Below are 27,317 nucleotides of genomic sequence, written 5' to 3' on the forward strand. Positions count from 1 at the left end.
AGAAAACTCTTATAATTTTTTCTCAGATTCTAATCAGTTTTTATGCTAACACTGCATTTGTAACTCGGTCTGGCGGAGAGTCCTTTAGAATATTAGCAGCATAGGTAAATTTTTTTATAAAGTTCATGGTAGTTCCATACTTAAAGGAATGGAGTGCAAATGTGAAAGCACATCCACTGCTTCTGTCACTCTCCATAAGAAACAAATTATGTGATTATAGGTTTATGTTTAAAAGTGTGAAAAGTGTCTTGTGATGTTTTTGCACACCCCCCTTTTTTAAAAAAAAAAGAAAGAAAAAACGAACGTGACAATTAAGAAGGTGGAGAGAAGATGCAAGCTGTATAAAGATGAGGCTGTTTCCGATCTGAATATAAACTTTGTAATGTAGTGAATGTCTAGAGTCTGGCAGATAGTTTGCAAATACAGCGAACTTCATTTAATCCTCACAATTTTTATAGTCTGGTCACAAAACCCCTTGGAACTTAAACAATTCTGGGTTATAGGATGATAGAAAATACCATCAGTTGAAATTATAACCTTTAAGAATGAGTGAAATATGCAAAATGTCCAGTGGTTAAAACTATTTAGATTTTAAAATTCAATCTGTTGCTGCTATATTCTTTGTTACCCCTTAAGTTAATAATAGGAAACTGTTAGACCACTTGTGTCATCTGTAGGCATGATCAGGAAATATTTGTACTCTTTTGTTATTGACAGTTGCTACATTGATTATTTTTTTTTTCCTTTAAATTTTTTCCTTTTCTTCCCCTCCCTCCCCCCCCCCCAAGGGAAGTAATTAACCTTGAATCACCTTAATTTACCATATTTAAAAGACCATTAGGAGATAGGTGTAAAAAGACTGGTTCTTCAAGTCGTTCTTAATAGAAACATTTCAAATACAGAACTTGGATGGAAAACAGCCTCTGTAAAACCGAAGAGTAAATGTTTTGATCCCTAGTTCAGCTGTTTCCAGACACGTGCTCCCCTGACGTATCATTTTTGGTAGTCTTTTGAACACCCTGAATACAGGCACTTATTTCTGGCCCTGTATGAACTTTTTTTCTGGTTGTCATTCTTTTATAAATGCTTTTTACAAATGACCCAGTAATCCACAGTAGTAGGAACAAACTCTGAAAGGTAAATGCTAGCCTCATAACATACTCTTTATTTCCAAGGTGAGTGTTATTTTTGGACATATTTAGAAAGTTGGCAGTATTAGCCTTTTATAAAAATGATTTGTCCGTATGCGTTCTACAGGAGTGACAGTTAACAGCTGGCGTGCAACTCTGTTTCAGTGAGGTGTCAAACACCTCTGTGAACTTTTTAGAATTAAAATTTTGTTAGCATTTCTGAGGTGAGGTGGTCTTTGAAAACAGGAAATGAGCCCATTATCTACATGGGGCAGAGAAAAGAGTAAAACATGTACCCCTGTTTCCAAAAGGGACAAGATTGCAGAGGTCCAGAATTGTATTTTGTACCTCTACTCCTTTTTGCATCAGGTCATCCACCGTAGGAAAGCATTCTTAGGGTTCACTTAGCCAGGCCATTAGTCTCATTATGGCCCTTGCCTTCTTCTGTGGTCTGGAGCAGTTATCCTGTATCTACAGCAGGCTGCAAAATGGGTGAGCATGGCGTGAGTGTGAAAGCAATAGCATTGCCACAGTAATGACGCTTTTATCACTTTTTACAGTTGGACCACGTGATCCTTAAGGTCCCTTCCAGCCTGGTGTTGTATGTTGTGTGATTCTAGGCCATTCAGGATAGAAGGGGGAGTGTTAATCCTCTTGTCCTGTGAGCAGCAATGGCATATACAGAGACTAATACTAAGGATGGAGGGTGTCATTTCAGTCATTCAGGATACCAAAGAAAGTTGCAGTATGTCCAAGGTGGTGTTAGTATTTAGTCACTGAAGTACTAGTCCATGTAATACATGCTTTTAAAATACTCCTCCTCTGATGGGACTGTTATATCACTCGATCCTTTTCCCGGAGAATTAAGAATTCTGTTGAGAAGCTGGAAGACTGGCTCAGGTTAAAGCTAACCCCCTTAAAAACCAACCAGAAATTATTAATTTTAAGAAGGATTAGGTATCTGAGCCCACTCAGCATGTAGTTGCATGACCGTTTGTACCAGCACAACAAAGGGGACAGTGCTGGGGTGGAAATAATCAGGTGGGAGCAAGATGACTACTTCTGGCAGCAGTTGCAGCTATTCAAGCTTTAACTGCTTTTATAAGTGAAGCATTGCCATGTTCAGAGTTTTTAGGCCTCTATGTATGTGTGAAGTGTTATTAGTGACCTGTAAATTCATCAGTCTTACATGCTGAGTTTCCAAAATACATAGGTATGCTTATGCTATTGTATAAGGGTATCATAATTATTTTTTAATTGCAGTGGTCTTAATGGAAGTATCTCATTCAGGCATCAATTTTGTTCTTTTAAAGCATATCAAATTCTAAAAGGGGATAGACTGAAAGGGCTGAGAAAGTTGAAGCAAACTTCTGTTCAGTTGAAATGTAATTAATATTTGAATGTTTCTATGCAATGATTCCTCAGAAGTAAAAGATAAAAGTGCAGCCTACTTTTTTGTGATTGAAGCTACCGAATTCTACTTTATACTTGTAGTTGCTGGAAATGCGCACTGAATCAGTTACACAGACTTGGAATGTACATCCCAAAGTTTGACCAGCAGTAATGTGATAGGCAGTAGTCACTTGTGTGCATCTTGTATGGTAGTGTTAAGTTGCTGAAGGCACGTGAAGCTTGAGAATTGCTGTTTTAGGCTTAGTCATCCAAGTAATTTTGTGAATGTAAGCATGATGTCTGCCATTGCCACTTGCTACTGATCTCGTTGTCTTTTGTCTGTATTTCAGTGTTTTGTAAGAATTATTTATAGGGTGTGGACATGTAGGAACTTTTCTACTGGTGATCAGTTTAAGTCTCAATAGGCCATTAACTTGGCAGTCAAACTACACACATCTGTTATTCAAACTCTTGACCTGAAACTTGTGATTTTACTTGTGCTTCATGCTGTCGATATTTTTGCCTGTTGGAAATAGTGTGATTTGGAAACATTGGGGAGAATCGACGTGAAGTTTGAGCTTGGCTTTAGGCTTCACTTTCAATTTCTGAAAATAATTTTATAAAAGAACTGAAACGGAAGTTAAAATCTTGGGAGAATCTGGTGTCATGTGAATGTAATATGCTTGTAGTGGTTTGTCCTTGTAAGGTTAGTAAAATGCTGCTATAGGATTTCCGTGAATTCAGTGATTTAGAACTAACAAGCCACATCTAAATGCAGTTTTAAAACCACTACAGTTCTACATTTGAATATTGTTTTGACAGATCTATTAACACTGTTATTTTTTTTGTTCCTTTATTTTCAACAAATACAGAACCTATATGGTCAAAGCTAATGTCTCAGTCTTGCAGATGGCACTGACAACAATGCTTCCTTTTTTAGCATATACAGAATTACAGCTTGAATTCCTTCAGTGCTATGATAGGCTTTGTGCTATGATAAGCTTTAAGCTGTGGAACGTACACATACAGATTTTTCATGTAAAAAGATGAAAATTACTTTTTAGAAAGTTAAATGTGGTAAATGCTTGCATAGAATGGCCCTCTCAAATGTCTGCCCATGTCAGACCAGTGTGTTGATTGCATGTTTGTATTATAAAGTGTCTTTTGCAAGTCTGGTTTAACACACAGTCAGAAATCTACATGCAGGTTTAGGTCTGTCATCTCCTTTCTAGAAATGATAGAGTGTAAAAGATTGAGAGACTTGGCATGGAAGTGTCAATGTTTCAATATTTTTAAAAGGTTAACATTTGAAATTGCTTGAGGAGACTTCTGTGGTAAAATAACCATAGGATGATTTTTCTAAATTGTAGCTTTATGTAGCAGCCTGCATTTGCTTTCTTAGATGCTTATGCAGTTGAGGGTCTGCAACTTATTTTACTAAGCTGCTAGTGGCATGTGACCTATGTCATGGTGTGGTAAAGTAGCAACATCTAGCTTCGAGGACTTCTCACAGGTACAGAATAGATGTGCTTGCTACCTGAGTAGTTGCTCTTATCTCTTCTGAGGAAAAGGCAGTAGGATATTTTTGTATGTACCTGTGGATACCATGTGTATGTCAGTTTGAAACCCTTGAATTAAATAGTTAATATGCTCAACTATTTTGTGACATGTAATAAATAATTAGATTGGTGAATTCTAGAGTAATTTTTATCAGAGTGAAATTTTGCATATAGTAGGATCTTTGTTCTCTTAATTGCACTTTAAAGCATAAATTTCCATGGTGAAAGGAGCGTTTTTTGTAACTTGTAGAGTTGAACTAGTGTTGTTATAAAGTATATTCATAGAGTGGTAGAGTGACTGCTTTAATTGAAAAGTAGGGAATGCTGCATTTAAGATTGACACACCCGTGTGGTTTTGTGGTTTGTCTTGTCACAGCAGCTAAAGGCTCTTAGTTACTTCTAAAATTCCTGAATCAAATAAACAGTATCATGTGCAAGTTTGATTTGTTTGTGTTACGTGGTATATTGAAAACCAACTTTTGCCATTTGGTATTTGTTTAGAGGGAAATAACTCTTGAAAATCTTCCAGCAATGTTTTGCTGAGAAATCAAGAGCTGGGAACCCAGCATAAGAGAATTCTTATAAAAGAAGCAACCTGTCAATATTCCTGTCCAGTTAAGGTAATGCCTGGAGCCTGTCCTTCCTTCCACCCTCCTGCATGCACCTTTATTTTAATTCAAGTAAAATAGCACACTTGAAAATTACACATACCCCTGTGTATACTGGGCTTAACTTGCCTGTCTCAGGAGAGAAGGAATTTCGGCTTAAGTAAGGGCTCTTTGGAGGCACTGATTACAAGGAAAATGGGAAGACTTAAATCTTTGGCACAGGACAATATACTTGATGACTATCATAATATTATGAATCAGCAGTTTCAAAATCATGCTTCCGGGGCTCTCTTAAACTTTAAGTCACTAGCAAAATGTATGTAACTTTCAATTGAGAGCAGGTAAAACTAGTAAGCAACAAAACATTGACATTGTGGTGGTGTTTGTTTTCTGGTTTGTCTTGGTTTTTTTTTTAATTCTTAAAACCTCTGTTAAATCTGAAATTACAGACTGGTGTGTAAAGAAAACAATTGCTAGGTACAGTTACTAATCTGGGATCATTAAAACTTCAAAACTGGAACTTTGGTTCTCTGTATGCAAAGAAAGAAATCTCGCCTTATGTGTCATCCTGCTAAGAAGTTGAATGCAGTGGTCTAATTTGGGCTATTTTTGTAGGTCATTTGGTGGGGCAAATAGGACATGTCTGTAAAGATTATGTCAGTGTCTATATTTTGATAATTTTGTCTGAGGACACAGTTGAAGAAATTTGGGAAACAACAGTGATGTTATTAGCATCTTCATCCTTGCTTTCTGTTTTTCCTTTCTGGAAAAGTGCAATGCTTCAGATTGAGAAACTAGTTAATTTAATGTTTATCCATAGTTAGAAAAAGAGTTTTGTACAGGTAATGTTTACTGTTGTATTTTTGAAGTACAACTTGCTTTAAGGCAAGCTTGCTTTAGCAATATTAGGAATAGGAAAAGTCAGTAACTTTGTCTCTTGCTTACCTTCAGCTGCATACTTCAAAATGGGTTGATATTAAGAAAAACTTTCTTACAGGAAATAGGCAGGAAGAAACAGTTGCATTCAAAACTGGATAGCTTCATAATATTTAAGTGCAATAATAAACTATATTACGGGATTTTATGCTAATCTTGTGCTTGAACCATTTGAGGTAAAACATTTACCTCTGTCTGGAGGGCTCTTTTAATACAGTGAAGGAATTTGTTAGTGTGAATTTTTATCTTGAATTGTTGTTTACATTTTCTTATCTACTCTCTTTATGAAGTAGTCTGTCATGTATTGCAACTTAACTTTGAATGTAACACTGCTCCTATGGTAATTTAAATGTTAAAATAATGTGCTCTTGTTAGAACGTTTGAAGGCTATTCCTTTTAAAGTTATTCTGGGAATGGTGGTTTCAAACTTGGTAGTAATATTTTACTTATAAAACTGACTGCAAAAAAAGTTCAATTTACTATTTTAAAGGATTGACTTGTTAATTTTGTTTTTGTATACTATAGGATATGTTTTGGAGTTGCAGACAAAGTATATTTGCTGAAATGAAGAAGAAATTTTCGCAGGTAGACAGATGAAATAAACTTTATAAAATAACCAAGATACATAGTAACAGCATGATGGTGTAGCTTTTGTTTATTTCTTAGCATGAGCATGGCTTTGAATATGAAGCTTGTGTATGTATTAAATGCAGTCTTAACAGTAAAAGCTTCAAATTGATTATGTGTTTATATGCTTTTATGCTGGTGTGTGGGTTTTTAATTAAACAAAATAATTGTGTATCTGACATAATATTAATCATTACATAATCTGTTATATTAAGTTTTGTGTTGACTTTGTGGACTCAGTTTGATAACAGCCTGTCAAAACATTTTAGAGGTCTATCACTGACCAGTATTGCCTTTTAGGCTGTTCTTATAGTAAAGTAGCCCTAAAGAAGATGTTTGCATTGTTGTCTGATAGTTCAGGTAGTATATGTGAATGCTTGCCATGAATAGAGTTCGACTGAGGTTATTTTTGCTTCATCTGTTTACTATGAACAACTTGAAGCAGTGGCAGCACGAATGATGGCTTAATACCCTTTGCTATACTAGCCTTGTGTTAAACCAGTTCAATCTGTCAGAATTACATCTGTGAACAAGGAAGAGAGGATTTGTCTGACACAGAACATCCAGCAACCCAACCAGCAAATCTTCTGTAATCTTCTATAATTTGTTTGCTTAATGTTACTTCCTTCCATCAGATATTGTGTGTCTAATTATTTCTGTAGCAACTCCAGTGTAAGTCATGACTGATTCACTGTCAAAGGTAATGGAGAAAGTGTGAGTAGGAGGAGTTAAACTTACTTCTGCAGAGAGAAGGTGGAGGGGGAGTTAAGGTGCTGGTTATGTAAAGGCGGTAGGACAGCAAGGAATTGAGTCTGATTGAGAACTTCTATTCCTGACATGCTTATATACAGTAGCAGGTCAAGTTGTAGGATCAGTACAAAATTACTGTGAGAATAATGAAATCTGAGTTAACTTACATATTTTCCTAGATGAAGCTATATGAATACTAGCAAATGCCTCTTGATCTCTGCACTGTGGGAGGGTGGGCTTCCGCCAAAGCAAACCTCTGCTGTTGCTGGGGAATCTGGGTTGTAAGTGCAGGTTGATCGTATGATGGGGTTTAGATGCTGCTCATCTTCTCCAGAAAAATCAAGAAAATGGACCACTGAATGAGCTTCATCTTCTCTGTTGTAACCACACAATGAAAGAAAAAAGTTGTGTGCTTGTTGTTTAGCCAAAAAAACCCCAGTAAAATTGAAGAATGAAGCCGAGCTGGGAAATTTAAACTAAAGAACCCAGGAAAAGTAATCACTGGTAAAATCTAAGTTTAGTCTACTCAAGTGAAGCTCTTTGTCTCTCTGTGGGTGCTGTGGATGAAAGTGAGGAAATAATATGTCAAATTGACTTCTGAATTGTGTTTTTTTCTTAATGTGTGGTTAATGTTTCAGGAATAGTTTTGTCTGTCTTCTTGGGAAGTCATTCATAAACCTAAAATTCTCCAGTGAAGATTAAATGTATGAAGATGAAGTGTTGCAGATTTCCTGGAAATGGTGCCTTGAATCTTTCTGAGCATGCAGCTACTGAAGATTTCCATACAGGACATTACATTTTATAAACTAGGAGAAATTGGACTTTGAAGTCTTAAGAAGAATCACAGTCTAAAGCAAACTAACATAATATAGCTTGGGAGGGGGGTTATTTTTCCTTCTCTGACAACTTTTTTTCTGATGATGATAGGATTAGAAGCTGCAGTTGCCTAGCTTTGTATTTTATAGTTGTATGAAGACTGTCAGCTGATCTTGAAATCTTGTAAAATGAAGGGATGCAGCACTGGCTAGAATGTTTCTTCTATACCTTTTTAAAAGGTTTGGTAATGTAAAAGCTCTCATAAAGGACTATACCACTTCTGTGGTGGTCATCTGTGTTGTGAGTTTGGTTGCATAGAAATAAATGGATGCTGAAGTTGTTTAGATCTTCTTTGTAGATCTTTATTCTCCAGAAGATGCTTATGACATGGCTTACAATTTTAGTGTGAACACAGTTCTTACTATTCTTAATGTTTTTATCCACTGAAAATCGTGATAGTATTGCATGTATCTTTTTGCCTTTTTAGGTGATGTGCCCTTTAGCTGTGGACTGAGATTTGGGTGCTCTGACACGTATTACTAATGTGTTGTGTGTTACAAGTTGAAAAGGCTGAGTCCTTAGGGACTAATTTTTCCTTTTACTGACCTGATGCTTTCATGTGTGACCTGTATTTAAATATTAGTTATTCCTTATTGTTCTACAGCTTTGGATAATTGAGAGAATTAATTGTTTGTGCTAACATTTTTGGCTTCCTGGGTTTCCAGTGTTGGAAGATGTTGAGCAAATGTCATTTTGTTAGGTTACCTGGGTCCATAAAATTTTAGTACTAATCCATTGCCACCTTCATTCAAGATTGTTACTTTTTTTATTATTTCAGGTATATTGAAGTTGCTATTTAAAATCTCTTTATTTTGTCTAGTAGCCATTTGGCAACTTAATTTTCTTTGTTCAGGCAGAAGAATTTCTCCTGTGACTCATGCAGCAGTGGATTTAGTAGAAGAAAGTTGGTGGCTTGGTTACTATTTGTTTAATGGTTAACTTCCAAGATTATTTGGAAGCTTGCAGATCTGGTTTGCTTTCCTAAAAATCACAAAAGGTGTACTTCTACCTCATCTGGATTTATGATCATGTCAAAGCAAAATATGAGCTTAAAGTGATGATTTGAAAGTCTCTTCCTCTTGTGAAGCAGTTTTCTGTCTGCTTACTGGCTGAAATTCTGTGCAGAACTTGAGCAGTTTATCTCTCTCAACACAGTGATCCACCCATACAAATTCCTTCTTTAAAAACAGAGCTTGTTTTTACATGTGTTTTCCAAAACTGGAAGGTTCTAATTTTCTTATGCTCGCTTTGAAAAATGAAACTCCAGTTTTAGGATCTTTAGGTTGTAGAAGTATACTACATTTTATAGGTGAAGTCTTGTTTGATTTTTCAACTAAACTCCAAAATGTTGTTAACTTTACTCATAAATTGTTGCCTGCTGTCATTTCAGGTGGAAAGTGCAGCTGAGGAACCCAGGGTACTGTGTATAATACAAGATACCACAAATTCCAAGACAGTGAATGAGCGTGTTACCTTGAACCTGCCAGCTTCCACACCACTCAAAAGGCTGTTTGAAGATGTGGCTTTAAAAGTGGGCTACGTGAATGGAACTTTTGATTTAATGTGGGGGAATGGAGATGGTGTAAATGATACGGTATGGCAAAAATGCTTTCTATTTTCTCTTGAAAGCGGACATTTAAATCTTCACATAATAGAAAAGTGCTACCTGTATTGCTTAGTGCTCATTTAATTCCTGTAAAAATCTGTTCCCATTCAAGTCTCATAGAAGTCTGTAGTAAGTGCATCAGAGCAGACGGACACCAGAATTTTGATTTGGGTGAATTTTATTGTGTAATATCTACATTTTAGTCTCAAAGTGTGCTCTTAATTGATGTAAGTGTTTAATCATTAAACAAAAGAAACTAATATGGTCATTCAGATGTAATGCTAGTTTTCATTATCTGTATGTGTTTTTAATAATACCCATGATAATTCATCTCCTTTGTTTCCCATGGTCTTGTTTGAGGAATGTTTCATTGTGTAGTGACTTTCAATGTTTTATACCCATTTTAATTTATTATATACGAAAAAATTATGATATCACACCTGTGCTTTATTGTAAATCAGTGTAGGTTTTAGTTAATATGATTTCTATAGATACACCTAGAAAACTGTGTAAGATTCCTTAAGAAATAGATGTTTATTTCGGGTCATGTTTATGCTTGCTGAAAGTATATTTTTGTTGTTGTTTAAAAAAAAAAAGTGTATGCAAGCTATATAGGACATTAGATAGTATTGAAGTTCTACAAGAAACTTGTAGACCAGTGTCTTAACTCCTGAGTAGATAAACCAACTTCTGAGGATTACACTGTACCATAATACTTAATTTATACCATTTTTTAAACTGTTCCCAAGTTCTTTCAGTATTAATGATGCGTATGTTTATAATGGATAGTTAGTTACTTTGGTTTCATCTTGGTGTGTCAGAAGCTATTTCAAGCAATGTACTTGGGCAGAATCTGTGTGTTTTAAATCTCTTAAAAAAGAAGTTTGGTTTGTTTACTCTTTTTTTTTTTTTTTTTCTTTTTTTTTTTTAGCAGACTCCACTGGATCAGAACAGTGAAAAAACTATTCTTGATGCTGGTTTTGAGCCAGGGAAGAAGAACTTTCTGCATTTGACAGACAAAGATGGTGAGCAGCCTCATATAATGCCGGTAAGTAAAATTGTTACATAAGCTGTACTGTTGGGAGGGGGGCAGGGAGAGATGTGTGTTCTGTGAATTGCTCTTGTGAGCTCAGAAAACTAAATAAAATTGGGCCATATATTTCCTACAATAACGTTCTTCAGGAACCTTCTCGACAGGCTTTTAGACTTCTATTTTATACTTCTAGATTTCTCTCGGGTAGGCCCAGTTCCATTAGTAGTGATTTGCTGACACTTTTTATTCATGCTTGTCAAATATTTACGTAATGCTTGCTGTGAGTAATGTTCTAGGGTTATATAATTAATTAATCTTTGACATGTTTAGAGATAAGTCTTAACAATACAGGTTTAATCATATACCTAATCCTTTTCCTCTGGGTGTTTCAAAGCAATATTAGGTCACTGTGACAGGATTCTCAGAAACAGCAGTCCTCTACCAACAGTTACCCTCTTGCAAATTCACTTTTAAGGGGAAAAAAAAATTATACAAGAAGAGTTGTCAGTGTTGCTACAAGCAACTGTCTGACATTAAAAAAAAATCTGAAATTTCCTATTTCTTAAATACATGATGGAGCGAAAGATAAACACAGCTGCAGTTTACTTAAGGATTGGATAGACTAGTGATATATTAGGATTTGTTATTTACCTCTCATGTCAGCATAATGCAGCCTACTTAGCCTTTGTTGTGGATTTAATTATCTAAAAGGGGAAAAAAACCCCTCATTTAAATAATTGTGCACAAAATCAGAATTTGAGCGTGATTCTGAAAGAATATTGTAACTTTTATATCTGAAAAAAAATGTCATTCTGTATTTCAGTGCAGAAAACTTGAGATATAGGAGATACTAGATTTCAAACTTGCTTGTTTTATGCATTATAGTACTGTGTTTGATTATACAGTATTCTAAAGCGCATTTGCTTCCACTGATGCAAAGAATAATTTCTCAAGGTTTGAGAATTTGAAGGGCAGAATGAAAGCTGCACAAGCAACTGTATATTTGCAAGTTTGTAAAATTTGTGTGATATGCTTAGCAAAATTGATTTCTTAGCCATGAGAGAAAGTGAAATTTGTAGTTGCTTCAGTAAAAATTTGTTGTCTAATCTTTGCATAAAATCAATGTATTTATGTTTTCAGGAGGAGTCAGGTACAACAGATGACAGTGCACAAGACAGATTTATAGGCCCTCTTCCAAGAGAGGGCTCTGTTGGCTGTACCAGTGACTATGTCAGTCAAAGCTATTCTTATTCTTCAGTCCTGAGCAAATCGGAGACAGGTATAGTGTTCTCTTGTAAAGGCAATGCTGATTTGTGATTATTTTAGCATATTTTCAAATAGCAGCACCAAGATTTTTGAAATAAATTGCAAATTATTAAAAAAAAATCCACATCAGTACTATGTTTTCAATCATGGTTTTTACGATATTCTCGTATCACTTTGGGAATGGAAGAGCTCTATCCCATCCTTTTCTTACTTGCGACCATGCAGTTCAAACTCTTTGTCAGGGGCCCTCCTTTTCCATATTCATCTGCTGCTGTAGCCTAGTTGAGTAGTCAGGGTTGTATTACCAGAAGTATTCACCTCAAGCTGTGTGTTCACTCACAGCTTAATGAGTACTTGATACTCTGTTGTAGACGGGCCGTTGCCAAATCTCTGCACTTTGCGTGTTAGCTGAAGTCTTCATACTGTAGCCCCCAGTTGCAGTTTCTCTGCCTGAATCAAGAGCTTCATCCTCCACTGCCTGGCTCTCCACCAGCAAGCGGAGACTCCCTCTGGAAGGGAAGCGCAGCTCTGCCTCGCGGGCAAGTGCCAGGGCAGGTCCCAGGAGGCTGGCTGGGTGCCTTTGTTGTGCAGTGGAGGGCAGGAGGAGACAGCAACTTACAGCTCAGGAATGAGGCTGCTCAAATGAAACTCCTGATACTACTTTTGTTGAATAGACACAAAGACAACGTTCATATCGCACCAGTTCATGCATGTTGAAGAATTTTTTGGGAGATAAGACAGTTTAGCTGCCACTTACCTTTTTTCATATAATACTGTGAAAAGATGATCTGTATAGAGTAGGGTAATAAATAAAATACACTCAGTCTCTTGACGGAAAATGTCTGTTTTTACGTGGAGTGGTTAGGTGCCTTTCCATTACTAGTATAGAACTTATCTTGTTGTAGTCTTTTTAATACTTACTAAGAGCTTCACAGTATAAATAGACATATTTCTTGCACTATGCTGCTTACTTATCAACTGTTGTTAATATTGCATATTTTGGAGAAAAAATTGTAGTAAGATGAATGTAAGTAAATTCCCTTTTCAGCTACTAAAAATGACACTGATCTTTACTAGCTGCTTTAATTTGTTGTTATGGGAGAAGGTTTTGGAAGATACATGTGTGAGGGCCCTTTAGAGATATTTTTTTTTTTATTTACAGTTCTAAAATGATAGTACAATGCAGATACAAATTATAATTACATTGTAACTAGGATATTTCTAGTTGCCACCAGGCAATAAGTAAGCTAGTACACAGTTGTTTCTTAACAAATACTAGTTTCTTCTGTAAAATATTTAAATCTACTATTAAGGTACATACAGTTACCTACATCTCCGTTGGTGCAGTATTCAACATTAAGTGTTGGTTATTATTGTGAAACATAATTCATCATCACTAAAATAACTTCCTGTCATTCAAGGAAATTATTGTGTAAACTGTTACTCTGTATTGCTCTCAGAAATGAGCAATTGTAATTTTCCCTCAATTTTTGTAGCGTAAATAACAATAAATAACAGATGGATGCAGTTCTTAAATAAAAATTCTCACAGAATTGTTTTCTTGTCAAATGTTTTAACTCTTATTAAAGTTACTTCCTATCTTTCTATGTTATTTCCATCTCATTCTTCTTGTGTTTCTAGGTTATGTGGGGCTAGTAAATCAAGCAATGACTTGCTACTTGAACAGCCTTCTGCAAACACTTTTCATGACTCCTGAGTTTAGAAATGCATTATATAAGTGAGTATGTAGAATAAAAAACTGTTCTTAAATTTATGCTGGTATATGTTGGTAGGAGATACTTTTGAATTCCTCCTGTCAAAATTTCTTTTTTGGATATTGAAAAGCATCCTTGAAGGCAAACTGGGTAGATTTCTAAATTATATCTGCTATAAGTTTCAGATTTTTAGTAAAATACTAAGATAACATTGCTGATTGTGGCATAGACAAGCTTTTTAACGAATTTATCCCATCTTGAAAACATTGAAGTAAAGTTTGATTCAATGTGCAGTTCATGTCTGTATTTGTGCAGTGAATAGCTTAAAAATTATTTTCATTTGTTTGTGTTACATTAGTACACTTAAAGACTAGCATTGTCATTTACTGTACAAATGGAAAGCAATTTCATTTGACTTTTCCCAAGAAACAGAGCTGCAGTTAACCTTTGTAATCTGGCCGAACTCTTGAAATGTAATAAATGCTGATTTAAATGCCTTTTTGAGTAATGTTTTCAAAGCATTTTTAATTATCAAATATCTTGTGTTGTGAATAGATGGGAATTTGAAGAATCTGAAGAGGATCCTGTGACGAGTATCCCCTACCAGCTTCAAAGACTGTTTGTTTTACTGCAGACCAGCAAAAAAAGAGCAATTGAAACAACAGATGTTACACGGAGTTTTGGATGGGATAGTAGTGAGGGTAATATGCAGCTATTAAGCTTGTGTAATTTGCTTCAGCAGCTGCCTTTTAGGGGCTTGAACTACATACTGTTGATGGGGAAAAATAGCAGAATAATTAACAATAATTATCAGAATCCACTTTTTTCCAATGAAAACAAAATAGCCTAAATAGATACTTTGTTGTGGTGTGTGCTGGATTTTTAAAGAAATTACGTCTGTGAGTTTTAGGCTGTTAAAGTAAAAAGCATTATATTTTTGTAATTAAGCTAACATTACAGTTGATTCCCCCCCCCCCAAAGAAGTAGCTCTTTGAGGAACTTGCATCTGTTTTGAATCATGAATGTCAAATCCACGTTTCACTTAAATTGAAAATAATATGGATAATTCCATAAAATCAACCACTTTTTGTCTTTTTGACACTTGTATAGTGTAATTTTGCCTCATAACCAGCTGATCTTTCCATGGAGTAATCACATGATGATAAGGAGTTGAAAATTGAGTTTTAGAGAATCAACACAAAGTGGGAAATGAGCCAGAACCAGTCTATTTCATAATAGTGCATATTAGCATTTCTGTATTTTTGACATATTCTTGCTTATGTACGCAGTTCTTGTTCATGCATAAACTTGTGAGCATGCTGGCCGCTCATTTTTCTAACTTAACAGGCAGCTGCTTGTGGAATTGAACACTGGCCCAACAGTGAATAATGTAGTAAATAACAGGAACAGACTTAAACAAATTGGTAGCTTTTAGGAAGTATTCTCAGATTATAGTTAGTATTGGGGCTATTAACATCTTTTGTTTTAATTAAGATTAATTTCATATTCTGACAGCTTGGCAGCAACATGATGTACAGGAGCTTTGTAGAGTCATGTTTGATGCTTTGGAGCAGAAATGGAAGCAAACAGAACAGGTAGGTGTATGAAAACTTTCTTCTGTTCATTCAGTGGTGTGGTATTGATTTTGAGTTTTGTTGGGTGTCCTGGGTTCAACTGTAACAATTATTTTTCTCCTTAGTAGCTAGTGCAATGCCATGTTTTTTAAGGATGATTTTGAAAAATGTTAACTGAATTTTAAATACCAGGTTATTGAGAATCTGCAGTAGTTGCCAGTTTTTTGTTTGACACAGTATTTAAGCTACTATAATGTACAACTTTCAAGAGTGTGTTGTTTATGTTTTCCTTCCCAACTAAAAGTGGAATATTCTGAACTCTGGATACTTAGTCTTTATTTGAAGCACAGAAAATGATTGTGTAACTCCTGTAATAACTGCCATGCTGTCAGTATTTATTAGGCTATGTTGTGGGTTCTTGAAGCTCAAGCCCACTCTCTTAATGTAGGAGAAAGGAATATATTTCACATGTGCTATGTTCTGATAATGGACAACTTACAGGCCAGTTTTCAATTCTGTAGATTGACAAATACTTCCTTCATCTTTCTGCACCTATTTCTGGAGACACAGGGAAGGACTGCAGAATCAGTCTGTTAAGTGTCTTCAAGATCAGACTTGGTTTTAAAACACAAACTTCAGTAGTCACTTTTAAGACATGACTGTCAAGTACACTGTGAAGCTTTATATAATGTGGTTTGAGAAGCTCAGTGTGTTTTGTACTGTGGGGGGGCAGGGTAAAATGAGATCAGGAGGTAGATGCTGGGGAATGGTATTCTAAATATGTAGCTATGCAATTAAGACTTAGTTTAAAAAAAGCTATTGTCTTGTAAAACTAAAGAAAGGAAGGATGTTCTGTTTCATTTGTTTAAAGTTCTGTGGGATATCTCTTTGTTTCAGGCTGATCTTATAAATCAACTGTATCAAGGCAAACTGAAGGACTATGTAAGATGTCTAGAATGTGGCTATGAAGGCTGGAGAATCGACACTTACCTGGATATTCCTTTGGTCATCCGGCCCTATGGCTCCAACCAGGCATTTGCTAGCGTGGTGTGTACTATTATGCTGACTAATAGTGCATCCATACACACATAGAATACATAATGCGACAGTGGTATAATTTGTTACATGGTAAGTATCATCCTAGATACTCCATCTTGGGGTGTTCGTCTTTGTGCAGTGAACCAGCTAGCAAGTTCTAGAAGATTTATTTTTTTGGCTTTTTGGTTTATTATTTTGGTTTGGTTTGGTTTTTTTTTTCTTTTGCCCTTCAATGAGTCCTACTGGTGCATGTATAAGGGGAGGGGAAATGCAACTTTATTGCCTTAAGGCTGCAGTAATCAATTATTTTCTTACTGATAAAATCTTCAGCATTTACTTGAGATATTTTTATGATATCATGAAGTTTTATTTGGGTGGTTCTCTTTATTGGCACATCTGCTAAATTTTCATAGCACTGTTGAAAATCTTAGTTAAAAGAACAGAATGTCGATTTAAAATATTTAGTTGCCATGTTGTTGCTGTGCTTTTTAAAGTTCACTTCTCAGAATACCATATGCTTTTGATAAGCGATTTAATGGTAACATACTATCATACACTAGTGTTCTCTGTCACTTGTGCTCCAGCATTACTGATGTTGGCAAGCATATATATTGATTAGTAGATATGTGGAAGTTATTTTCTTTTATCTTTTCCACCCCCTGAAAAGAAGTGATTACAAATTCTGAAATTCCACTGTTGTGGCTTAAAATACTTGTACTATGGATGAAGTTGTGAGAGAGAATACGAACAAAACAAACAACTTTCTCAGTAAAGGTTGTTTCACACAACAAGTGTTTAATTGGCTTACGAGGTTTATTATATATAAGTATTTTTCCTTTTGTGTTCAGTATTCTGGCAATATTTTTTAAGTGCTTGTAGTCAGTAATTCTTAACGGTAGTTCTGTTAAGAATTGTTAGAATTAGGTTAAACTGCAGTGTAGGTTCAAAGTACTTTGCTATTTGAAGTTTTAAAGTACAATCTTGAAGAGTAGTAAAGATGAGACGACATGGATCTCACAGAAGGGATTCAAGTTAAAGTCCTTTGTCTTTTAAAGATTGTATTAAAATTTTTAAAACTATCCAGCCAATCGAAGCTGTATTGATACAGACTGATACTTGATGTGTATGGCTTCTCATTTTACCTTTTAATTTCTAGAAATACTTCCTAAATCAGATTTTGTTTTTTTGGTAGTTTTTATTCAATAATGAGATTTTTACAATCTCTGAAAGTAAAGAAAATTGTTCAGTGTGCGTAGGTGTATTCCGCATTTAACAATGCATTGTATGTGTGTCTCAAACTGAGAATTTTTTTTTTCTTAAGTGGAGATGAGTGTAGTGGAATGCTAAAAAAAAAAAAAAACCCAAACAAAAAAACCCAACGAACTTTGTATATTTGTAAAAACACAGAAAGCTTGGACAATTGAGAACTTAAACATCAGATTACTTTTAGTAGTATTTGGTATTTCTCCTGTAAATCAGCATTTACTGGGTTTACCACATTGAGGAAGAGTTTTAAGATTTTGGTACAGTTACGTGGTTGCCATTTGTATTGATGCTTCAATTTTTGAGCTTTTTTGATTCATATTCTGATTATATTCAGTTGATTCTCCTCCCTGCATTTGTACTATCTATAGCAGATGTAATTTTTAGTTTTGTAGTCTTCAACAGTGGGGAGATATGGAGGATACTTGCTTTTGGAGAAGGGAAAAATCGCCTGTTTCTAAATGGAATTCTCTGAAGGTAGTATCCTCCATTGATCCATAGATTATGGTGATTTAGTAGGTGTAGGCAAAAGGGTATGAGAGATCAAAAACTTCACACATGCGCTAATAGGGCTTATAGAAGGGAATGTAAAACTTTTTAGACCTTGCTAGTCAGCTCCTGAGGGAACTTGCAGCAGGCGATACAACCCAAGATAGGGGATCTAAGGAGGATACTACCTTCAAAGAACTCTAGTTAGAGGTAAGTGATTTTCCATTACTTTCTAATAAGAGAGAATGGATGTATGAGCTTTAAGTAAGGTTAATCTGTAGATTGCCATATAAAGTATTATCCCACTGTTCGACATTGTGTACTATCCAAAAAATGTAGATACCTGATCTGTTGCATTTATCTATAAATGTATGTGTATTACTTCAAAATACATGGGGACATTGAAGAACCGGGAAGGATTATTTTATGCTTTCCTTATTTCCTAATATGAATTAATTCTGAAATTCTTCAGTATGTTCTTAAGGTTTGTATTTTGAAATTTTTTTTCTCCGTACCCCAAGTTCCTGTAGTAAGACTGCATAGCTACAAACTCATTAGGCAGCTCTGGGCCACTGGGATCTTGTTACTATGTACCTCAAGTTAGTTTCTCAAAAAGTACTTAAACTATCTGCATTGTTCAGGGGCATGGTTTGAAAAAAACCCACCTGAATTAGTCTCTTCTTGAGGTCGATAGTATATACATAAAAATATGTAGCTTATTTCAGGGAGGTAAACAGGAGCAGAAATTCACATACTGATCTCTGTAGGTACTAGTATCTTTTGTAAAGACGCTTGAATTTAACAGCATTAGACATAAGCTAAAATTTATTTCTTTTTTTGACTGCAAAACATAAAAGAATTTTCAAGGTGAAGAACAGCTGAGAGGAGTGGGCTGCAGTGGGGAACTTGCTGGCACGCTGAAACCACGTTACTAGAAATCAGTGGAAATGGCTTTCTAATAGCAGAAGACTAGTAGTAATGCAAGTACTCGGGACGTAGCAAGTACAGTTCTGTTTTGTTAAGTGTTGTTAGTTTCCACCATCTTTTGTATGTTAGCTGTTCTTTTTAGTGCATAACTATGCATACAAGTAGACCTTTTTTGGGCAGAAATTAATTTGGACTTCTGTGTGAACTTACTTCGTGGTGTCATTGCTGAACTAAAACTGTTGAAGGCAGAGTATGGATGATGTGATACTTACTTTTTCTAAGCTAGACTGGTAACAACAAGGTCTTGTATTTTTAGTTGAGTATGTTGTTTGAACATGGGAAAACTAGGAGACTTCTGAAGATCCGAGGTGGCAGTTAGTTTCTCATTTTTTCAAGAACAGTTTTGCCTAATTGTTATTTATTGTCTAGGTTTTCATGAAAGTTCCCCTGTTCCTGTTCACAGGTTTTGCAAATTTGCACATTTACAAATGCTTGCAGTAAGATACCTGTGAAACTACTGACTACATCATAATGCAGTTTTGTGGAGAAGGGTGTCTCTGAAGAGCCTAAGTTTAGCCAGACAATTATTAGTTTGAACTCTTTGTTTCATTAACATTTCATTAGCATTTATTTCACTTAGCATTTCAGAATGCTAAATGTCATAAATCTCCTAATCAGGATATTAAAAACTGAATATACTCAGAACTCGGGTGGGCAAGGCCCTGAGCAATTTGCTATAAGTTGGACCTGCTTTAAGTAGGGAGTTAGGATCAGATGATCTCAAGAAGTCTCTTTCAGCCTATCTTGTTCTTTTGATTCTATGAACTGAAAAAAAAAATCTAAATAGCCTTTGTCATTTATGGTGTATATTAAAGTGTGTGTGTGTGTTTGTTGGGAATGTTGAAAATGCTTAGTAGCTTTAAGGCTTCGTGATAGTTACCTCTTTGAAGATAACTTCAAAGGTAACAGTTACTATAAAATAGAGTTGTCATGTGATAGGTTGCGCAGTGTAGAAGCTTTGTCACTGGTTTTGCTGAGTAAACTGTCAGAGTAGGAAATGATGAACTGGATTAGATTAGGAATTGTATTAAGAAACATCCTAATCAGCAGAACTAACTTCAGTGTAAAGATGATGTGGGAGAAAACTGGAGGAGACACAAATGGGTAAACCTTAGGAACAGTAATATTCCCTATAAAAGGATTGAAAAATACATGGCTATTCATAGAGCTCAAAAATAATGGAGTTCTCAAGAGTTTTAATCAGGTTTTTCAAAGCACAGCTTGCTATGTGTGGTAAGCAGTGAACCACAGCAGTATTGTAATAATACTTCGTTCAGGTTTGGGGGCGCTGAAGGATCATGACTTTTTTCCCATATGTAAAAATGTATAGTATGTTTCCTTGTTAAATTGCACATCACACGAGTCTGTTATGTAGTCATTTACATCGCATTATTTGTATATTCTTATTCATTCGTATTCATGTTGATGCAGGAATCACAACTTTTCTTACACTCAAAATATATTTTTGTTGTCTTAGCTGACATTTGATTCATAAGAGAATTCTGTGGTCATTATGGGATGTTTTCTGTGTTGGTTATTAACTTTTTTGCTTTTATTTAAGTAGTTCTGAATATTAATTCCTTAACTAGTTTACAGAATAGTCAAAATGCATTAATGTTTCTTCCCCTTTTTTAGCAGGGTTATAACTTGCTTAATCTTCTTTCTTACATTTTAGCATGAGATTCCTCACATTTCAGTGCATAATCTTACTAAGCATCAGCTATTTGTTGCCCTTGAGTCAAAAGCAACTTGGCATCTGTAGCGTTTAGGAAGTGAATACACAGGCAGCAGTTCAGTTCAGACTCTAAAATGTTTTCACATGTTTAGAGAGTGTATCTCTGCTTGAGAGCTGTCATTTCAGGGCTGTTCAAAGGCTTTTCTGGCTGGATCAAAAGATACAAAAGTGAGATGACTGCCTTCAATGTACAGTTGTTGTATTGAATTTGTCACATTTTTAGTTTGTGAGTAGTTGCTACCTAGAATACTGTCCCTTTTAGCAAAGTCCTTTCTCCTGGAACAGTAGCAGAGCTTTTGTAAAGCTTTCATTTTATCATTGTTCTTGCTGCTTCCCTGAGTTTTCAGAAAGAAAGGAGGGAGAAGGGAAGAATTGGAGGCTTTTTGAAGAACGTGGCATATCCTCGATTTCCTCCCAAACTGTGACTTACCAAACAACATGATTTAGATAGTAATCTTAAGTCTGTGCCAACCATGTTACAGTTGGTGAGTTTACTCTGCCCGGTTAAAGCTCCTTCTCACTTAGCCAGACTTCAGGGAACAGTCTTTTGTAGCTGTCCTTTGTAAGAGCTACAGTCCTTTGTAAGAGAGAATGATTTTAAAAACATCGTTTCTGTTGTTTTTCCTTAAACTGAATGTTTAAATGTGCAAATTGTATCTGTTTTCACCTCCATAAGTGAACAGAAAACTTCTGGTTTCCACCTGTGGTTCAGAAATCCAGAGCTTATTGGCTTGCAAGCTGACTGGATTAAAGGTTATAACATTTAAAATCTCTGTGTAAAATTCTTCACTGAACCCATCTCAATATTCTTAGTGAATTTTGTTTGAGCAAATTTGTTCTCAAGTATATACAACTTATGTTCAATATCATTGTTGCAAATTGTGTTGGGGGAGGACTCATGATCCACCATGAGTTTGGTGCTATTTTGAATATTGTTTCCTGTAGAAAAGAGAAAAGTAGAAATCATTGAGCCCCTGGATTGTGCTCCATCCTTGGAGCATTGTTCAAGGCCAGGTTGGACAGGGCCTTGGGTGACATGGTCTAGTGGGAGGTGTCCCTACCCATGGCACGGGGGTGGAACTAGAGATCTTAAGGTCCTTTCAAACCTAAACCATTCTGTGATTATTGACAGAACTTTTAGGCAGCTGTCAGAGGATAAAATTACAGTTCTTGGTCAGTTCCCTCATGAGGTTTACATTAGGAACCTAGTTTTGTCTTTATAGGAGATATATCTAGATGGTGTTTGTTGGGAAAAACTCCTCTTGAAATGCAGAACCACCATCTCCAAATTGTAGTAGAAGAGGGCCAAAGCAGGGTTAAAAAATCATCTTGTTTTCAGAGCAGTTGACTGAACAGACATGACTGCCTGTGATGTGCAAGATAACAGGATTAAATGTCATTTTATGTTATATGTTTATTAAAACAGACAATTTGGATTCACCAAATACTGAATGAAATATTGTTAGCAGTAACTGTGGTTTGACTGTTTAACTTTGGGCTGGGTTGAAGGGTTGGTTTCCCTTCATATTTTCCTGACTCTGTGTCTGTATCAAAGTTCATGTCAATCAAATTTTGATTGTAGATTTAATTGAAGTAATTTTATGTGTTTGCAATCTCATAGTAAAATTATAATTGTGATTTATACCTTCATAGTAAAACATTATTTAAAAATCAGGTAACATCTTTTTATTATTAGGAAGAAGCACTGCATGCTTTCATTCAGCCTGAGATTCTTGATGGCCCCAATCAGTATTTTTGTGAACGATGTAAGAAGAAATGCGATGCGAGGAAGGTAAAGACTGTCCAAATCATCTGTGAAAATTACATTTCGTAAATGACCAGTCCTGACAAAGGCAGCATAATCTTGTCTTTGCTTCATCTAGGGTCTGCGGTTCTTGCATTTTCCGTATCTGCTGACTTTACAGCTCAAGAGATTTGACTTTGATTATACCACTATGCACAGAATTAAACTCAATGATCGAATGACTTTTCCTGAGGAGCTAGACATGAGTGTCTTCATTGATGTTGAAGATGAGGTAAAGTGTTTGGTTTCAGAGAATAGTCTTCAACTTTCTTGAAGTTTCTCATTAAGGAAATAAAAATGTCTAATAAACCCATTTTAACAACATTATTCTTACACACAAAATGTTCTTTAGCCATGACAGTGTTTTAGTTTGAAGTTTTTAAATCTGTCCATGTGAAATTTTGTTACATTGAAAAGGAGGCATTTTGTTTAATAACGATATGGTTTCCATGCTTCCATAAAGAAGTTATTTGTAATCAGAAACAGAGGAAGAAGGATCAGGTAAGAGATGGATATACTGACTTGTACTAAATGAACTGCATTCATGGTGGTGTTGGCATCACGCTTTTAGACTAATAGAACACTAATCACTCTTACTATAATACCTTGACTCTGTGTCCAGTGAGTTGACATACAAAAAAATCTTTGACTGTGGATGAAAATATTTCCAGTCAAGTCAGTTTTGATTAATAGGGCCATGCCCAATTCAAATTGGGTTTGTTATCTGGTATTAGACTTCCAGGTATTTAATTGAATTAACAAGCAAATGGAGTAGGCTAGCTGTCCTGGGTTCAGCTAGTAACAGATATGATCTTGTCGAGTCTGAAGCCAGGTGATAACCATTCAGTTGCACACAAGACCAGAAAATACTGATCTGAAATACTGAAAATAAGAGGTGGACTGAACACAGTTGCTAACATAAACAAGTCTGTTCTCGGTGCTGAGTTGCAGAGGTCTCTAGGTTTTTCAGGAGTTTTGTTCTTTTGCAGGTTGGATTTTTTTCATTTCATAAATGTATTATTATTTCTTGTTCTGTGTAACTTTAAATGTTGTTTAATGTTAGTATGTATGTCTTATTTTTAAGAAGTCTCCCCAGACTGAGAGTTGCACTGATAGCGGAGCTGAAAATGAAGGCAGTTGTCACAGTGATCAGATGAGCAATGATTTTTCTAATGATGATGGAGTTGATGAAGGAATCTGCCTTGAAAGCAACAGTGCAGCAGAAAGAATTTCTAAGGCTGGTAGTGAAAAGGTATGTTTAAAAAAATGTTGTACGGGCTTTAATTAAGATGGAGTTAATTTCCTTCATAGCAGCCCGTATGGTGCTGTTTTGGATTTGTGACTAAACCAGTGTGGTTAGCACACCTGTGCATTAACTTCCTGAACAGCTTTGCACTGCATGAAGGCTTTCTGTGTTTCTCATTCTGCCTCTGTAATGAGTAGGGCTAAGGGTGGTCAAGAGGCTGGAAAGGGGGATACAGCTAGGATGGCTGACCTGAGTTGACCTGAACGTCAGGTCAGATGTTCAATGTTCATTCAATCATATTGAGTTAATTAGAAAGGAATTGAGCAGCAAGTCACTCTAGGATAGCAGTCATCCTTCTGTGGGACATAAATATCAACAGGGATCCTAGAGAAACCTGATTGAGTTTTCTTGCTAATACAGAATTCATCAAAAATCTTGAGTTTTATGGTAATGTCAGTGTGTACTTCCTGTGTTGTTATTCAGTGAACTCATCTGAAGTTTGGCCAAAAGCTTTTATTCAGATTTGTTAGGAAGCTGTTTGGCTGTAACTGTTACTTTTATAAATATTTAAAGGCTGAGTAGCATTTTAATCTGCACATCTGTCCCTGTTTACATTTACCTTAAACCATTTGAGAGGGTTTTTTGATAAATGTTCTGAATACTGTCAATCTTAGCTGGAAAAAAGAAAAATTAATAGACAGTCGCTTGACTGGAAGAGGGTCAGTGGATTGTAATGTGTCTGATGCAGATGTCATGTCCTGGTATTGACAGTAGCTTTGGCCAATTGATTCATACTTGTTGTTCTCAAGGTAAACCAACTGTCAAGCCATGTTTTTACTTTCTTGGTTTGGATATCTTAATAATGGATGCAGTGTATGCTAAGAATTCGCAGACCACTTCCTCTCTGTAATCTGGAAATACTTAATTCTTGTAACATTTGTATGAGTCATTACTGTTCAGTTTTAGTTTTTAACGTATAGACAACACTGAAGGTATGTCCTTTGTACCCTTTATTTCCTTCCTTTTTATATACGGAAATAAGGGTTTATGACAGCAAACTGAGTCATGTGAATGAAATTAATGGAGAATGCTGATAAGCACTGAGTGGCATGTTGCTGCTTTGCAACTTATGTTAAGGGGCAAAATGCAATCTTCAGAGAATGCAAAGGAGCGTGATAGCAAATAAGCCTCATCTGTTACGCAGATCTGTTTTGTGACATACAGTTGTTTATATATTTGGGTTTCAAAATATTTGGGGTTTTATTGTTTAAAAGCTTTTATAAATGATCACTTGGTTACTTTTCTTGGTATGTATCACACCTTTTTCTTCTCTCCCCAGAGTTCTTTACTGTATGAGCTGTTCTCTGTTATGGTTCATTCTGGAAGTGCTGCTGGTGGCCATTATTATGCCTGTATAAAATCTTTTAGTGATGACCAGTGGTACAGCTTTAATGATCAACATGTTAGCAAGGTAAAAACACTATTTTTAGTTATCTCTGTACTCATAGATGAACCAGTATGTTTCTATTTCCCATGTTACTTTTCACTTACGTATAATGAAGTTGGGTTTATGTGCAGGTATTTCAAGCATGTATTTTGTTTCATATTCTCATCCTAATGTCCTGGCACATACATATGTTTCACTCATTAGCTTAAATGATTTCTGGTAGGTTTATTTATGTATGGGGTTTTGTGCATTGGGGTGGGGAATGTTTCTTGATGTTGGCGGCAGGGTGATGGTTCATAGAGAAGCCTTCATTTGTGTACAGACGAGGCTGAATTTAGAATTTTGCCTTCTACATGCGTGAAGAAAACTTCTTGCTTAGAGAAGTGTATTTGTAGATCTCTTGTAACCCAGATTGTGCTGTTAAACCTGTCCTGCTGGTGCATTTCAGGTGTTAATGTGTACTCATAACAAACATTATTGCAGTCAAGAAGATGGATGCTGTTTAAGTTCCTTCAAAAAAAAAAATACAACTTACATGCACTGTAAAATGAAGAGGCAGATCACTTTGAAAGTGGGTTGGGTTGGGTTTTTTTGCAGTCAGCCAATAAGCACGAATATAAAAAAACCCAGAATGATCAATATTGTGTGTTAATTATGTAATGCCATTTCTCTTTGAGAATGTGTCTTGATTAATGGAAGTTTCTCAAATAATCACTAAATTGGTCTCCTTTTAGATAACTCAGGAAGATATTAAGAAAACATATGGCGGATCTTCTGGAAGCAGAGGCTATTATTCCAGTGCTTTTGCTAGGTTAGTAGTACTGTGATACTACTTTTAATTCTGGTGGTGTTTTAGTGTAATCAAATGAATGGCCAAGATGCATGTGCTTAATGTGTTAGCTTGAAATTAATAGTAGAAGCTTCAGATAGTTGTAGTAACTATCCTGACTGCTGTGTCAGTCGTTAAAAGAATGTGATACTTATTTTCAAAAATCTCTTTTGGTTAGTGTATTGCTGAGATACATGTAACACAGCTCCTTACTGGGAAAAAAAAAACCCAACCCCAAACCGGGACTACTTTTGGAGTCAGTGTTGTCCTCCTATCTGATAAATTCATATAGCTGTTCTTTTCTCCACCAGCTCCACAAATGCATACATGCTGATATATAGGCTGAAGGATCCAACGAGAAATGCAAGTAAGTATGTTTTGCAGTTCTTAATGTTCAGGTTCTGTTGTGGAATAAGGAGGTGTTTTACATGTGATGAGTACTAATTTTTGTGAAGGTTGTGGTATTGGTACTTTTAGGGCAAGCTAAAGTAACTTTGGTATAGGAAGCCTTCTTTTATAGCTTTTCATTACTCTTTTTATAGTAAACCTTTATGGATCATTAGGAGGTGGTCATGATTATTTTCTTAATATTTTGGATATCATGGAAATGAAAACCAAGTATACTGGGTGACACTGAATAAACTAATATAATGCTATATAGTGTCGTCATTTATAGTGGAATAAAAAAGATATTAAAAATGAGTATGTAAGAACTTCATAATGACAGTTTTATCTTATAAACAGCCCTTAGTGTCTGTTTTTCAGTTAGGAGGAGGTGTGACAATATACTTTAAGTTTCATAGTCAGAAACAAATCTTGGGTTTCACAGTCTTTTATTCCCCTCATCTTTGATCAAGTTCACCAAGGCTTAAAGGATGCTTGGCCCCGTGTAATAGCTGACGGGTTGATTAATCTTTGAAATATGATACTGTGGAAAATAAAGATTCTATTTGGATTCAGAACAGGAATGTCTTGTTAGAGGTTTCATTCAAGTGTTACCTAGTTTCATATGTCTTAAACTGTTCATATTACTAACTGTAAAATTCCAGGATTTCTCTTGTAGATTTTTGATGTAGTAGCAAATGAAAGTTGGATAGAATAGAACTTTTTTTAACCAATATCAAAACAGAAGGAAACATGTTTGCTATTTTCCCCTTTCTTGTTAATATCTTGTTAGAAGCACAGCTGTAGAAGAAACCGGAAGAGCAGTGGCTAGCCACACTCATCAGCAGTGTGACTGGAAGAATCAAGTATTTTGTTAATATTCTAATTGGTTGAATTGAGCCAAAGATTAATTTGCTTGCAATGTTAAAACTACGTGTGTTTTTTCTTAAAGAAAAAATTCAGTGGTATGCCCTTATAAAGGGAAATTTGTCTGTTTGTAGCCTGTTTGGAGTGAGGCTGATA

General features: G+C 35.6%; 1 protein-coding gene across 5 annotated transcripts in view; it reads left to right on the forward strand.

Moving 5' to 3' along the window:
- USP47 (ubiquitin specific peptidase 47) overlaps positions 1 to 27,317 on the forward strand; it is a 52,447-nt gene that overhangs the window by 6,882 nt on the left and 18,248 nt on the right. The window contains exons 2-14 of one of the 5 annotated variants that reach the window (XM_030485211.1): positions 9,269 to 9,472; positions 10,416 to 10,532; positions 11,658 to 11,796; positions 13,425 to 13,521; positions 14,054 to 14,199; positions 15,014 to 15,093; positions 15,970 to 16,119; positions 22,281 to 22,376; positions 22,468 to 22,620; positions 23,473 to 23,640; positions 24,974 to 25,105; positions 25,816 to 25,892; positions 26,222 to 26,277. In XM_030485211.1, the coding sequence (XP_030341071.1) occupies positions 9,269 to 9,472; positions 10,416 to 10,532; positions 11,658 to 11,796; positions 13,425 to 13,521; positions 14,054 to 14,199; positions 15,014 to 15,093; positions 15,970 to 16,119; positions 22,281 to 22,376; positions 22,468 to 22,620; positions 23,473 to 23,640; positions 24,974 to 25,105; positions 25,816 to 25,892; positions 26,222 to 26,277 (1,615 nt within the window). The remainder of the gene's footprint in view (positions 1 to 9,268; positions 9,473 to 10,415; positions 10,533 to 11,657; positions 11,797 to 13,424; positions 13,522 to 14,053; positions 14,200 to 15,013; positions 15,094 to 15,969; positions 16,120 to 22,280; positions 22,377 to 22,467; positions 22,621 to 23,472; positions 23,641 to 24,973; positions 25,106 to 25,815; positions 25,893 to 26,221; positions 26,278 to 27,317) is intronic. The other 4 variants (XM_030485213.1, XM_030485212.2, XM_030485214.1 and 1 more) reach the window with 4 other exon arrangements.

This window comes from Strigops habroptila, chromosome 4, assembly GCF_004027225.2.
Source record: "Strigops habroptila isolate Jane chromosome 4, bStrHab1.2.pri, whole genome shotgun sequence".
NCBI lineage: Eukaryota > Metazoa > Chordata > Aves > Psittaciformes > Psittacidae > Strigops > Strigops habroptila.